At 37.2% G+C, this 14,928-nt stretch overlaps 2 protein-coding genes across 5 annotated transcripts in view; both read right to left on the bottom strand.

Annotated features, from left to right (window-relative positions):
* Nucleotides 1-11,299, bottom strand: part of LOC143241789 (voltage-dependent calcium channel subunit alpha-2/delta-2-like) — an 89,688-nt gene extending 78,389 nt beyond the window's left edge. The window contains exons 1-5 of one of the 4 annotated variants that reach the window (XM_076485022.1): nt 11,242-11,299; nt 10,141-10,197; nt 4,340-4,417; nt 4,116-4,190; nt 2,158-2,229 (exon numbers count right to left, since the gene is read on the bottom strand). In XM_076485022.1, the coding sequence (XP_076341137.1) occupies nt 2,158-2,229; nt 4,116-4,190; nt 4,340-4,417; nt 10,141-10,197; nt 11,242-11,268 (309 nt within the window). In that variant the 5' untranslated portion in view covers nt 11,269-11,299. Of the gene's footprint in view, nt 1-2,157; nt 2,230-4,115; nt 4,191-4,339; nt 4,418-10,140; nt 10,198-10,788; nt 10,926-11,241 lie in introns of those variants that run through there. The other 3 variants (XM_076485021.1, XM_076485023.1, XM_076485024.1) reach the window with 3 other exon arrangements.
* Nucleotides 11,300-11,778: 479 nt separating this feature from the next.
* The window catches only part of LOC143241720 (voltage-dependent calcium channel subunit alpha-2/delta-2-like), a 32,638-nt gene continuing 29,488 nt past the window's right edge, over nt 11,779-14,928 (bottom strand). The window contains exons 12-13 of the mRNA XM_076484946.1: nt 12,224-12,436; nt 11,779-11,879 (exon numbers count right to left, since the gene is read on the bottom strand). Coding sequence (XP_076341061.1) covers nt 11,779-11,879; nt 12,224-12,436 — 314 coding nt within the window. The remainder of the gene's footprint in view (nt 11,880-12,223; nt 12,437-14,928) is intronic.

Here is a 14,928-nt window from a genome sequence, read left to right as displayed (position 1 = left end):
ATTAAAAAGGGAGATGGCACCTGTTCAATGAAAGCATCAAAATCTGATTGATCATGGGTCTCTTCAGGAGACGGGCAGAGAGAACAAACAATGATGGTATGACCAAAGAAAATACGGCCTCCAAGAGTGGCAGACAAGGTAAGCACATGCCAACAGTGCCACCCCTCCATGCACTCGTCCATCACACAGCCTGCCATTTCTGTACAAAGAAAAGTGCCGAAATGTGGCTGTATCGGCAGGTTTCAGAAATGTTTCCTTTAAGAAGAGACATACAGGAATGAAGGAAGCAATCAGTGCTTTGGTGTCATTCAGATTAGAATGTAAGCCTTGACAGTTCCATTGTAGCAAGGTGGTCATTTTTATTTACATATAGGTGAATTGGGTGGAGAGCCTTTCTTTTTACAACCACGTCTTTTTTCTTTATTTGATGGAGGTCTGTCGACCTCCATGGATCCTGACCTGGGTCGATTTGTCAGATCTTTGTTGTTGGAAAAGGATTCCAGAGACTGAGGACACGAACGGATGATCATTTTGCATTTTGAGGTGGGAGAAGAAGATGTATCAGAGGAAATGCCTGTACCCAGAACCAAAGGAACTGGATCTCAGCATTTGCTGAAATGTGTGTTAGGAACAGAGATCGGTGATGAAGTTGATTCATCAATTGTTTTAACCATAGAAGTAAAAAGACTTTTCATTTGGTTTGAGAACAGAGAGATCTGTCTGTATTCCCACTGTAGTAGTGGAACAATATACAGCAGCATGTGTTTGAGATGAAGTGGTGGACAGCAACTTTTGAGCCTCAGGGTAAGTGATGTTTTGAATCATTGTCAAATGCTGCACCTCTTTTTCTACCAACCGTTTAGGACAAGAAGAAAAGTAGGATGGGTGAGAACCATTATAACTGATGCACTGAGGGTCCATTTCACACGTAGGCATCTTGGTCCTTGCCACCGCAAAGAGCACATGTCAAGGAACAATGACACAATGTCTTTGAGTGACAGAACTACTCACACTGGAAATATCTGGGAGGGTTTGGAATGCATGGCTGTACCTTACTATTAAGATAGTCTGCCTTGATGGTGGCAAGTTGTGAGGTAAATGTTAAAATGAGGACATTGGTTAGCATCATAATTCCATCTTTGCAAATGAAGATATGCCTCACTGCAAAACTCCTTAATTAGAGAAACCACAGAGAATCTCCACCTCGGGATGTTCTTCAAATTGCTCTCAACAATAACTCCTCGTGACAAATTCAAAGTAGCATTAGATGTAACCTCAACAGATATATCTCCAAATCGCCTTTGAATGCAAAATGAGTTCACTGTGTTGAGATGTGGATGTTTCCACCAACATGTCACCAGATCGAAGCTTCTTTACTGCCTCTAGTCCCTTCTGAATAAAAAAGGAAGACATTTGCCCTAAAGGTCTGTCTGAAAGAGAATGTAATGTAAGAAAATGAGGTAAAGGTGTTACAGATGTTGAAGACTGTTACTCAGAATCTTCATGATGTGGTTGTTTACTTATGAACTGTTTTTTCACTATTTTATTTAAATTTCTATTTGGAGGATTGATAATAAAAAAGGGAATGTTTTGCCACCAATTGACCCCACCATTATAGATCCCTATGAGGTGATGTACTAGAATGCCAAACAAGGACACTGCAGCAACACCATGGTTTTTGTCAACATTATATCTAAACACCAGCATCAGATACAATGTCCACAACACCTGTAAAGAACATCCAACACTAGTACTTGGTTAACCATATTCCAAGTGAACCAGCCGACTGGCACTACGTGGACCACCCTAATGCTGCACTTCTCCAGGAATTCAAGGCCAAAGTGGTGTGTTACGATTGGACCCTTCAACCACCACGATCCTTTCCTCCTCTTCACAACTCACTACAAACGGCAAACACGTGGGTGATTTGTGATTAACTTACCTCAATAATATCCTTGTTATTAATTTACCACAATAATATCCTTGTTATTAACCACCACAATAATATTTTTATTAATTTACCTCAATATATTTTCTGTTAATTTACCAAAATAATATCTTTGTGATTCACTTACCTCAATAATATCTTTGTTATTAATTTATCACAATAATATCTGTTATTAATTAATCTCAATAATATCTTAGTTATTAATTTACCTCAATAATATCTTTGTTATTAATTTCCACATCAGTTAAATCATAATGTGGAGGATCATCCAGATAATCAACCTAAAATTAAATATAGAAAAGTTGAAAATTATTCCTACAAATTCAATAATACATCACAGAAAGAGTTATGTTCTAGGCTGCTTGTCAGTTATTTGTTTCATAGTGTTGGATCTCATTATTCACATATAAGGAGAACTAGCATCTTTTAAGAGAACTTGTCAACTAATTTGATATAAAAACTTAGTTCTGCTTCTTAGCAGAAGATTAATGAATACTCAGTTCTAAGTTGTTGTTCTTTAAAAAATCAAGTATTTTCATAACCTACTTATAAATAACAGTTTCTAATATCTCAAAAACTTTACAAACAGCATCTGTCATGCTATAAAAACAAAGCAACAAATAAAGGTTACACTGGAATGACATGACCAAATGAGCCAGTTTAAACAGTTAAATGAATAGCTAGTAAAGAAGAAGAATTTTGACAACCAGATAGGGAAGAGAGAAATTAATAGATGGATGTCCAGATGTCAGAAACTGACAGTGAAACTAATGGATGGATGTCCAGACATCAGAAACTGACAGTGAAACTAATGGATGGATGTCCAGACATCAGAAACTGACAATGAAACTAATGGATGGATGTCCAGATGTCAGAAACTGACAATGAAACTAATGGATGGATGTCCAGATGTCAGAAACTGACAATGAAACTAATGGATGGATGTCCAGACGTCAGAAACTGACAGTGAAACTAATGGATGGATGTCCAGACGTCCAGAAACTGACAGTGAAACTAATGGATGGATGTCCAGACGTCAGAAACTGATAGTGAAACTAATGGATGGATGTCCAGACGTCAGAAACTGACAGTGAAACTGAGAAAAACGTTTAAGTAGGACATAGAAACTAATGGATGGATGGCCATACATCAGAAATTAATAGTGAAACTGAGAAAAATGTGTAGGTTTGACAGAGAAACTAATAGATTGAAGAACAGAAGTCAAAAACTGATAGTAAAACAGAGAAAAATGTGTAAGTGGGACAGAGAACTAATAGATGGAGCAACATATATGTTTATATAGACAACATAAAAGAGAAATATGTATGATAGACAGACAAAAGGACGAAGAAACATGAATAGTACATAAAGAAAGGACAATAGAAACACATAATAAACAGACAAAAGGACATAGAAACATATATGGTAGACAGATAAAAGGAAAAGAGAAACATACTGTAAATATATGAAAAAAAGAAGTGGAATGAAAACATCTGTAATAACACTGACTGGTGTTGGTAGGATGAAAACATCTGTAACAACACTGACTTGTGTTGGTAAGATGAAAACATCTGTAACAACACTGACTTGTGTTGGTAAGATGAAAACATCTGTAACAACACTTACTTGTGTGGTAGGATGAAAACATCCATAACAACACTTACTTGTGTTGGTAAGATGAAAACATCCGTAACAACACTTACTTGTGTTGGTAGGATGAAAACATCCATTAACAACACTGACTTGTGCTGGTAGGATGTTTACATCCGTAACAACTGACTTGTGTTGGTAAGATGAAAACATCCGTAACAACACTTACTTGTGTGGTAGGATGAAAACATCCATAACAACACTTACTTGTGTTGGTAGGATGAAAACATCCGTAATAACACTGACTTGTGTTGGTAGGATGGAAACATCCGTAGCAACACTGACGTGTGTTGGTAGGATGAAAACATCCGTAAGAACACTTACTTGTGTTGGTAGGATGTTTACATCCATAACAACACTTACTTGTGTGGGTAGGATGTTTACATCCGTAAAAACACTTACTTGTGTTGGTAGGATGTTTACATCCGTAACAACACTTACTTGTGTGGTAGAATGAAAACATCCGTAACGACACTTACTTGTGTTGGTAGAATAAAAAACCTGTAACAACACTTACTTGTGTTGGTAGGCCAGGATGGAAGACTATGTAACCATCATGATCTGTACAAAAAGAATATCCTCCAGGACCCAACTAAAACAGCAAATATAAATTAGCAAGTGTTGATTGCCAACATTTCAGAAAACTAATGCAGTTTAAACACATTATTCAAGTTTCATCACACACTTTGTTAGTCCTTTTTCATTGACAATATTTTAAGTCTAATCTAACTGAAAGCTAACCTGAGCACTAGGTTCCATCTTCCTCAGCTCCTCATCAGTAACATCAACACCCATCACACCTACTATGGACTGATTCTTCTGGTTGACCAACATGGGTAAAAAATTATTATAACTGGATAAAGCTTAATATCTTATTTTTATTTATGTAAAATATTCAATCTAAAAAAAACAATGTTAAACAAAAAAGTTTAAAACATGTCTCTGTCTTAAACATGTTTATACTTACAGGAAATTTATTTTGTGAGTAAACAATGATATTCATAAAGAAATATAAAACTGTAAAGGTCACTGATATACATTTATATATATATTTATGTAAAATATTCTGAAAACAATGCTTCAAAATAAGAAAGGCACAAGCTACTAGAAAAATAAACATGACAAAGATTTTTTATGTGGTTTGACCTCTGACCTTAACCTTAATAAATATCCCTTATTAAAGGTTGATTGATTGATTGATTGATTTAGTGTTTTATGGCACAAAGCAGCGAGGCTATCTGCACCAGACATTCGGTAAAAATGTAAAAATAAATAAATAAATAAATAAATAAATGTAGTAATAGACATAAATGGAAATGAAGGTAAAACAAAAAAGTATAAAACCAATGTTGACACCTAGTCTACAATGTTAAGATAGAAGGCAGAGTATAAGAAGTTGTAAGGTATTTACTCTAGAAAAAAGGTAATGATCATAACCCGCCAGGAAGACTAACAGGTAAGTTCAAGAACCACCGTCAGTCACCTGAAGTTGGTCTTTCCAGTACTGGTTCGGGGTTATGTGCCATAGCAACCAGTATCAAAATGTAAAAGAAGAGAAGTTTTAAAAGATACATAGCAAAATTGTAACAATGAGTATCTGCCAATCTGGAGTATCTGCCTTTTTTAGGTGACTGAAAGAAAGGTCACATTTGGGGCTGTAATAAGCCATGGTGGGATGGGCCAACCTGTGGAATCTGCAATGTTGTCCAAGGACAGACCCAATTCATCCAATTACGCCCGGATGCGAAGGCCAAACGGAGCAATGACAGATCGTCTGTTCTGAAAAAGTACTGCCCACCGAGGAAGGAAAACACATTTCCAGGTGGGATGCTTTGGTAAGGAATGAAGTTTTGAAGTATATTGTAAAGATAGTTGCAAACCGCGAAGGTGTAGAGAAGGTTCATGAGATTCAATGTATATACTTTGAACTGGAGAGGTACGGAAAGCCCAGTGCAGAGTCAAGTCCTTGGTGATGAATGGGGTCCAGCATCTTTAAGGCGAGGGTCTGGCAGAGCCATAGACCATTGATCCATAATCGAGTTTCAATCTAATAAGAGCATGATATACCTTTAACATTGAACAGCGATCTGCCCCCCAACTGGTAGAAGAGAGAACACGGAGGATGTTCAGTGCTCTTGTGCATTTGACCCGAAGCTGCTTTAAGTGCGGTATAAAAATCAGTTTACGATCAAAGATAAGCCCCAAGAACTTGGTCTCCGGACCACTGGCAGCAAAACTTCACCGATATGAAGTTCAGGATCAGGGTGAATACCCGTCGGCGGCAAAAGTGCATGCATACAGTTTTGAGAGAGAGAAATTAAAGCCGTTCGCCAGAGTCCACTTCCGTACACATTGAGGGCAGTTTGTAGTTGCCGCTCAATACATCTCATGTTTGACGACTGACATGAGATGTGAAAGTCGTCGACATACAGCCCATTCGCAACAGTGAGAGGGAGTTGTTCAGTGATGGCATTTGTCTTTATACTGAAGAGTGTAACACTCAGTACACATCCTTGAGGGACTCCAAGTTCATGTACAAAAGAACGGGAAAGTGTCGAACCCACACAAACTTGGAATCTCCTGTCCATTAAAAATTTTTTAATAAACATAGGTAGATGGCCACGTAACCCATATGTATGGAGGTCTCGCAAAACGCCATACCTCCATGTTGTGTCGTAAGCCTTCTCTATGTCAAAGAATATTGATACAAGATGTTGGCAGTTGAGAAAGGCTTCTCTGATAGATGTTTCAAGATGAATTAGGTGGTCTGTGGTGGAGTGCTGTCGACGGAACCCACACTGGGTGGCGAGAGGAGGTTGTTTGATTCAAGGAACCAAACAAGACGAGCATTAACCATCCTTTCTAATGTCTTACAGAGACAGCTCGTCAAAGCAATTGGATGGTAGTTTGAAGGAATCTTGGGATCTTTTCCTGGCAGAGAAAGGTAAAATAATAGCCTGGCACCAGGCATCAGGAAAAACATTCTCCTGCCAGATCCGGTTGAAAACAATCAGAAGGACATCAAGAGAAGCAGGAGATAGATGGTGCGGCATGTCATAATGAATATCATCAGGTCCAACAGACGTACTGGCAGACCGATGAAGGGCCATTTTTAGTTCCACCAGGGTAAAGGGACAATTATAGTCAAAGAAACAGTCAGTTCGAAAGGAAAGAGGTGATCGTTCTGCCCAAGTCTTGATGGCCAGGAAGGTGGAGGAACAAGCAGAAGTGTTAGATACCCGGCAAAAGCTTTCACCTAGAGTGTTAGCGATGTTCCGAACATCAGTCACCTCCTGACCATCAGAGAGTAAGATCGAGAGAAGGACAGAATTGTAGTGCCCATTAACGTTTTGAATCCTGTCCCATATGATCTTGGAACTGGTGGTAGAAGATATGCTGGTTGTGAACTTAATCCAAGATTCCTTCTGGCTTTGGCGTCTTACCCACCTAGCATGTGCACGGCCCGTTGGAAAGCAACCCGGTTTGAAAGTGTGGGATATCTACGAAAAGTATCCCAGGCCCGCTTTTGAGCCTTCCGTGCTAAGTGGCAAGCAGGATTTCACCACGGACGAGAATATCGTGGAAAACATGTCGAGGTTTTAGGAATACACTGAGCAGCTGCATGTGTAATACAGTCAGTTACCGCTGCTACACAGTCGTCTATTGATGGCTGATTTACGATGGCAGGATCAAGTTCTGCGAGAGCAGTGAAAGTGGACCAGTCTGCCTGATCCAGCTTCCACCGGGCACGCGGGTAGGGTGGCATCGACCACGCCAGTCTCTCTCAAAAGGATGGGAAAATGATCACTGCCTAGTGGATTACTGTCAACCCTCCATGAAAATGGGAGAATAATGAAGGGGAGCAAACTGAGAGATCAATAGCGGTAAAGAACTGACTAGGTGCATGAAAGAAAGTGGAAGAACCAGTATTGAAAGAGAAAGATTGTGATCAGAGAGCATCCGCTCTACAGATCGCCCCTCCCATCAATAATAGCACTTCCCAGAATTTTAATGTCCATTAAAATCCCTAGGATTAGAAATGGAGATGGCAACTGTTCAACGAGAGCATCAAGATCTGATTGATCATATGTCTCTCCAGGGGACAGGTACAGAGAACAAACAGTGATGGTATGACCCAAGGAAACATGGATGGCTACAGCCTCCAAGGGTGTGTTGAGTGACAAAGACAGGGTGGGCACGTGTTGATCAACCAACAGTGCCACCCCTCCATGTACTCGACCATCACACAACCTGTCATTTCTGTACAGAGAAAACTGCCGAATGGAGACAGTATCAGCAGTTTTGAGAAATGTTTCTTGTAAAGAAAGACAAACAGGATGGTAGGAAGCAATCAGCGTTTTGATATCATCCAGATTAGAATGTAAACCTCGACAGTTCCATTGTATCAAGGTGGCCATTTTTAAGAACGGGTAGGTGAAGTGGCTGGAGAACCCTTCGGTTTATGACCACGTCTTTTTTCTTTACTGTCTTTAGTCGGAGGAGGTCTATCAACCTCCATGGATCCTGCTCTGGGTCGGGTGGGCAGGTTTTTGTTATTGGAAGGGGAATCCAGTGACTGAGAACGTGAACGAATAATTGTTTTGTCTTGAAAAAGATGTATCAGAAGAAATGACTGTATTTGAAACTGAAGGACGTGGATCTTGAGGTTTGTTGGAAGGTATGGGAGGAACAGAGATGGGTGTGGAAGTCGATTCATCAACCTTTTTAACCACGGAGGTCAAAAGGCTTTTCATTTGTTTTGAAAACGATTCTCTTGGAGACACAGAGATCTGTCTGCACTCCACTGTAGTTGTGGAATGAAGTGCAGCAGCATATGTCGAGATGGAGTTGTGGACAGCAATTTCCGAGCCTCAGGATAACTAATGTTATGTGTCGTTTTCAAGCTGCACACCTCTTTCCTCCAACCATTTTGGGCAGGAATGAAAGTAAGAGGGGTGAGAACCATTGCAGTTTGCAGCGCGGGTTCATGTCACAGTCATAGGCATCATGGTCCTTGCCTCCACAACGAGCACATGTCAGGGAACCACGACAAGATGTCTTTGAGTGGCGAATCTCTGACATTGGAAACATCAAGAGGGTTTGGTATGTATGGCGAACCCTGCAAATGAGATAACCTGCCTTGATGGTGGCAGGTGCACGTGGTGAAGTAAATGTTAAAACGAGGGTATTTGTTGGCAGTGTAACTCCATCTTTGCAGTGGAGATGCACCTCACTGCAGAAACTCCTTGAGTGAGAGACCAGCGAGAATCTCTGACTCGGGAGCGTTCTTCAAATCCTTTCAACAATAACTCCTCGTGAAGAATTCAAGGTAGCATGGGGTGTAACCTCAATAGGTATATCCCCAATTGCCTTTGAATTCAAGAGGAGTTCACTGTGTTGGGATGTGGATGTTTCAACCAATATGTCACCAGATCAAGTTTCTTTACTGACTTTGGAGAGCCAGCAAGTCCCTCTAGTCCCTGTTGAATAAAAAAAGGTGACATTTGCCCTAAGGTTTTTCTGAAAGAGAATGTAATATAAGAAAATGAGGTACGTGTGTTACTGATGTTGAAGATTGCTGTTCTGAGTATTCAAGACGTGGTCGCACCCATTGACTGTTTTTTTACAATTTTATTTAAATTTTTTGGAGGATCCATAGGGAAAAGAAAAGTTTCGGTAACCATTGACCCCACCCACCATGGAGCCTACAAGGGGACGCACTACAAAGTCATGCAAGGACAATGCAGCAACGCCAGGGTTTCGTGAGTACTATACCCAAACACCAGCATCAGGCACAGTGTCCACAACACCCATTGAGAACTTCCAACACTGGTACTTGGTTGACTCTAGCCCAAGTGGACCAGCCGATTGATTGGGGGGGCCAAAAGGCCGCCCGTCTACAGGAATTTGAGGCCAAAGTGGTGTGTTAGGGTTGGAGCCCTCAACCACCAGGATCCTCTCCTCCCCTTCAAGGGTCGCCGTGCACGGCAAACATGTGGATGGATGTTTAGATCCCAGAGAGGTAATCAGATAGAACAGAACCTTCCCTGGGAGGTCCCTCACCGCATACAGGAATCCACCACGAAGGGCCCTTATTAAAGGAACAGGAAGAAAATTAAAGTTTATTTCACTGAGTGAAGCGAGAGAATTTGTTCCATTAGGTGAGGCCAGGTGTACAGTAATATAATTAAGGTATTACAGGAACATTCACACTTAGGTGACGTCTAAAAGTATCATGAAATGATGTGTTCCTAAGTCTCATAACTTCTGATGGTTTATATTCTATATCAATGCAGTTGACTAATTAAAACTCTTGATAATTTACAACTTATTAAGACTTGTAGTGAATGTATACAGAACTTCTCTACTTAAGTATTGAGTTTGGTTATGGTAAACCAGCTTACAATACCCTGCTTCTTAGGGTACACCTATCTTTGCTTTTTTTTTAAATAAATGTGTGGTGGGAAACATATTTCATATTTACATAATTTAATGTTCTAGTATAACTTTTATGAATTAAAAAGAACAAAATATGAACTTACTCCATTGAAGGTATTGTTATATACAGGAAGTGTGACAGTGGTCAACATTCTATCACTCTGTAAATAACAACATAAAAGAAAGATAAATTAAATGAAACACTATTTCCCTCAATAGCACAAAATGAACTTTTTTAACATTAATGTTAATTATGAGATTTGTATGTTAAGACTGAAGATGCATCTTCAACAACAGCATCTGAAATCTAAAGATAGGACACTTCTCTCAAAAATAAAATGACTACAGCATTGGAATCTAAAGACAGGACACTTCTCTGAAAATAACAATGACTACAGCATCTGGAATCTAAAGACAGGACACTTCTCTAAAAATAACAATGACTACAGCATCTGGAATCTAAAGACATGATACTTCTCTCAAAATAACAATGACTACAGCATCTGGAATCTAAAGACAGGGCATTTCTCTAATAGTAATGTTGAACATAACATTCTCAAACTAAAGAGTGGACACTATCTTAAACAATATACTTGCCAACATGTTCGTTTTAAGTAAACTGCAAGAGTTGTGATAGCTAATAAAGGATATGTATCTCAGTCAAACACAATGCACCAGATAAATTAATGAATGTGAAACTTACTTTTTTTATAATGTCTATTTTCACTGATAGAAGAAATGAGATCATTTACCTCAGGTTAATCTTCTTAGTAACTAATTCAGCTCTACCATACAAGTAACATCTTACAACTGTTGTACTAACTGACTAACTACAGGGATGGCATATAAGCTACAGTATCTATGTAGCTAGTTGGAGCTGACTGTCCTCGGTTCTCAGCCTTATAACAACGAGTGCAAAAATATGTTCCTATGACACAATAGTTAAGTAGTGAAGACATATAACTTCACAAGAAAAAATAGGTTAAAGTTAACTTCATAAGCTTAATGATTTTTGTACATAAAACAAAGAAATACTGACTGTCAGCAAGAATCACATGCCAAAGGTAAGCTTAGCATTGCTAAACCAAAACACCTTGAAAAAGACACAAAGTTGTAAAGTAAGCCACTCCTTCATAACATTTAATTAATCCATCCATACATACAATTTCTCATGTACATTTACCTACTGATGACAAAATATTTACCATGACATCCATGTAAAATTTGTCCATTCAAATAGCTTCTCCCCTTCAAGTACCATGGGTCTGCTCAAGACTTTCACGCATTACTCTGTAATATGTACATATGCAGTATAGATGTAGCTGATAAGCCATTCATTGCCACAATATTTCAAAACAAAGTTTTGTACTCATAAACTGAATAGATAACATATAGCATTATATTACCAGAAACTGTTTTACACAGAAAATAAGGGCTAATTTCAAATAAGTCCATACATTAATGGTGTGTATAGCACTTTTAATACTGTCTATGAATAATACTATTAGTCAATGTCACCTTAATTTCACCATGGCCTGAGAATACTGTTACTCAGTGTCATCTTACATTCACCACATGTATATTAGTACCATTAGTTAATGCCATCTTACCTTCACCATGGCCTGAGAATACTGCTACTCAGTGTCATCTTACATTCACCACATGTATATTAGTACCCTGAGTTAATGCCATCTTAATTTCACCATTGATTAAGAATACTGTTACTCAGTGTCATCTTACATTCAGCACATACAGTAAAACCTGTCTAAGGTGGAATCGGATGGGCCTGAAAAAATTTCCAGCTTAAGCACGTTTTCCAGTTTAGACAGTGAGCGTGCATATCCTAATTATATATAATTTTTAAGCAGAATGTTATACTTGCTTGACTGAAGGGAAGTAAGACATTTGTGAATAAAGTTATACTCTTTATACTATATTTATTAGAATAAGAACAAAAATAAACATTCAAAATATACATAAGTACACAAAATCTTAACCAAATTTATTTGAAAAAAATTGTCCAATTTCAACTGTTCCATTTTTAATGGACTTTCTCATGAGGTTAAAGAGAATGCCAATTCTACCTCCTTTACATGAAGTTAATTTTCCTCCTTTATTTTTTCATACAATTTGATTCTGTTAATATAACTTATACTTGTGATGAAGTAGGAATTTCTATTTTCTCACTATATTTTCCATTCTGTTCTCTTTCTGAATCTTTCACACTGTTACCATCTTGTGATTGTATTATAGATTTTAAGTCAATTTCATCAATTTCTGTTAAAATATTCTTGTCACGTTCACAAAACCTTCCCGTATTCACAGCATAATCTGCATCAATCTTCTCAATCAGGGTTTGAATTTCACTAAAATCATCATAACAAACAACTTCTCCCCAATCTCCTCCATTATCAAGAACAAATCCAGTTTGAAAGCACTTTATTATGCATTCATCTTTTACGCATTGGATAAAATGACTTAAAATGCAATTGCATCTACCACGCCAATTTTCATGGTCATTTCAGATGCTCTCCCACAGTCGTCCATGTTTGTAAAAAAAATATGCTGAAGCATCAATTTTCTGTATTTCAATTTTATACACTGTATAATTCCACTATCTAGTGGCTATAGAACTAATGTTGTACATGGAAATAGAAAGACTAAATAAATATTTGAAAGTTGAACTTTTGGAAGACAAGTTCCGTTATCTAGGAAAAGTAAAATATTCCTATTTCTTGTTCCATTCTTTTAATTTGTTGAAAAATTCCTCTAATATAGCACTTGTCATCCATGCTTTATTAATCACTTTCCATTCTACAGGAAGTTGATCCTTCCTTAAATTTTTGAAACAGCACAGATTTTAAACTTTTACCTATTACCAATGATTTCTCTAGTTTTCCATCAGCAAATGCAACCAAAAGTACAGTCACTCATTCCTTTGAATAGTGACCTCCAGAACAATGACAGCAAAAAAAAACAAGATTTAACCAATACTTACTCTAGAAAAATGTCTGAGAATTTATTAATATTTAAACAAATTATTAATTAATTAAGTGTTTATTAATATTTAAAGAAATTATTAAGTAAACATTAAATTAATATTTAAAAGATAGTTTTCCATCCATCTTATGCAGGTTCCACCATATAGACAGCCTTTTATAAGATTTCTCTTATATTTTGATATTTTCAGTTTAGGCAGGATTTACTGCATATATTAATAACATTAGTTAATGCCATCTTAATTTCACCATGGCTTAAGAATACTGTTATTCAGTGTCACCTTACATTCACCATATATATATATTAATACCATGAGTTAATGTCATTTTACCTTCACCATGGTCTAACAATATCATTATTTAATATCACCTTACTTTCACCATGGTCTAAGATTACTATGAGTTAACATCATATTATTTTCACCATGGTTTAACAACAGTATTACTCAGTGTCATCTTATATTCACCATAAGTCTAAGAATACAAAAAGTTAATGTCATCTTACTTTTACTAAGATTTAACAACAGAATTAGTCAATGATATATTACTTTCATCACGTTCTAAGATTACTATTAGTTAATATCATATTACTTTAAATATGATCTAACAACATTATTAGTCAATGACATCTTACTTTCACCATGGTCTAACAATACAATCAGTCAAAGACATCTTACTTTCACCATTGTGTAACAACACTATCAGTTAATGACATCTTAATTTCACCATGGTCTAACAATACTATTAGTCATTGACAATTTACTTTCACCATGGTCTAACAATACAATTAATCAATGACATCTTACTTTCACCATGGTCTAACAATACAATTAGTTAAAGACATCTTTACTTTCACCATGGTCTAACAATACAATTAATCAATGACAATTTACTTTCACCATGGTCTAACAATGCAATCACTCAACATCATCATACTTTCATGATGGTCTAACAATAAAATCAGTCAACATCATCTTACTTTCACTATGGTCTAACAATACAATCTGTCAATGTCATCTTACCTTCACCATGGTCTAACAATATCATTATTTAATGTTACCTCACTTTCACCATGTTCTAAGATTACTATTAGTTAACATCATCTTACTTTCACCATACCATGATTTAAGAATATTCTTAGTTAATGTCAACTTACTTCCACCACTAGCCTAAGAATATTATTAGTCAATGTCACTTTACTTCTACCATTAGCCTAAGAATACTGTTACTCAGTGTCACCTTACTTTCAGCATTGTCTAAAAATACTAATAGTCAGTGTCACCTTACTTTCACCATGGTCTAGGAACACTTTTATCATGTTCTTATGATTACTATAAGCCAATATCAACTTATTTTCACCATGGCTTAAACAATATTATTTTGCCAATGTCATGCATGTCAGAACATTAGTAGTTAATGTTATTTCCTTTCACCACTGTCTGAGGAGAATGTTAGTAGTTAATGTTATCTCACACGCCTGTCTGAGTATAATACTGGTAGATAATGTTATCTCTCTCATCACTGTCCTCAGGAGAACAGTGGTAGTTAATGTTATCTCACTCTCACCACTGTCCAAGAAGAATAGTGGTAGATAATGCGTTATCTCACTCTCACCACTGTCTGAGGAGAATATTGGTAGTTAATGTTATCTACACGTCTGTCTGAGGAGAATATTAGTATTAATCTTCTCTCACTCCCAACATTCTCTGTAGTAGAATGTTAAAAGAAATGTTACCTCACTCTCATCATTGTCTGGGGTGGTGATTACTGGTAGTTAAGGTTATCTGTTGATATGTAGGTAGCTATTTTACTGTATACCTGTAACTGATGATTTACAAACTGGACTATACACCTATAATTGGTGCAATATATGTGGCTAATTGAGTGTATACT

The sequence above is a fragment of the Tachypleus tridentatus genome, unplaced genomic scaffold (assembly GCF_004210375.1).
Source record: "Tachypleus tridentatus isolate NWPU-2018 unplaced genomic scaffold, ASM421037v1 Hic_cluster_1, whole genome shotgun sequence".
NCBI lineage: Eukaryota > Metazoa > Arthropoda > Merostomata > Xiphosura > Limulidae > Tachypleus > Tachypleus tridentatus.
The sequence above is the reverse complement of the archived record's forward strand: the minus strand, read 5'-3'. Positions and strand labels throughout refer to the sequence as shown.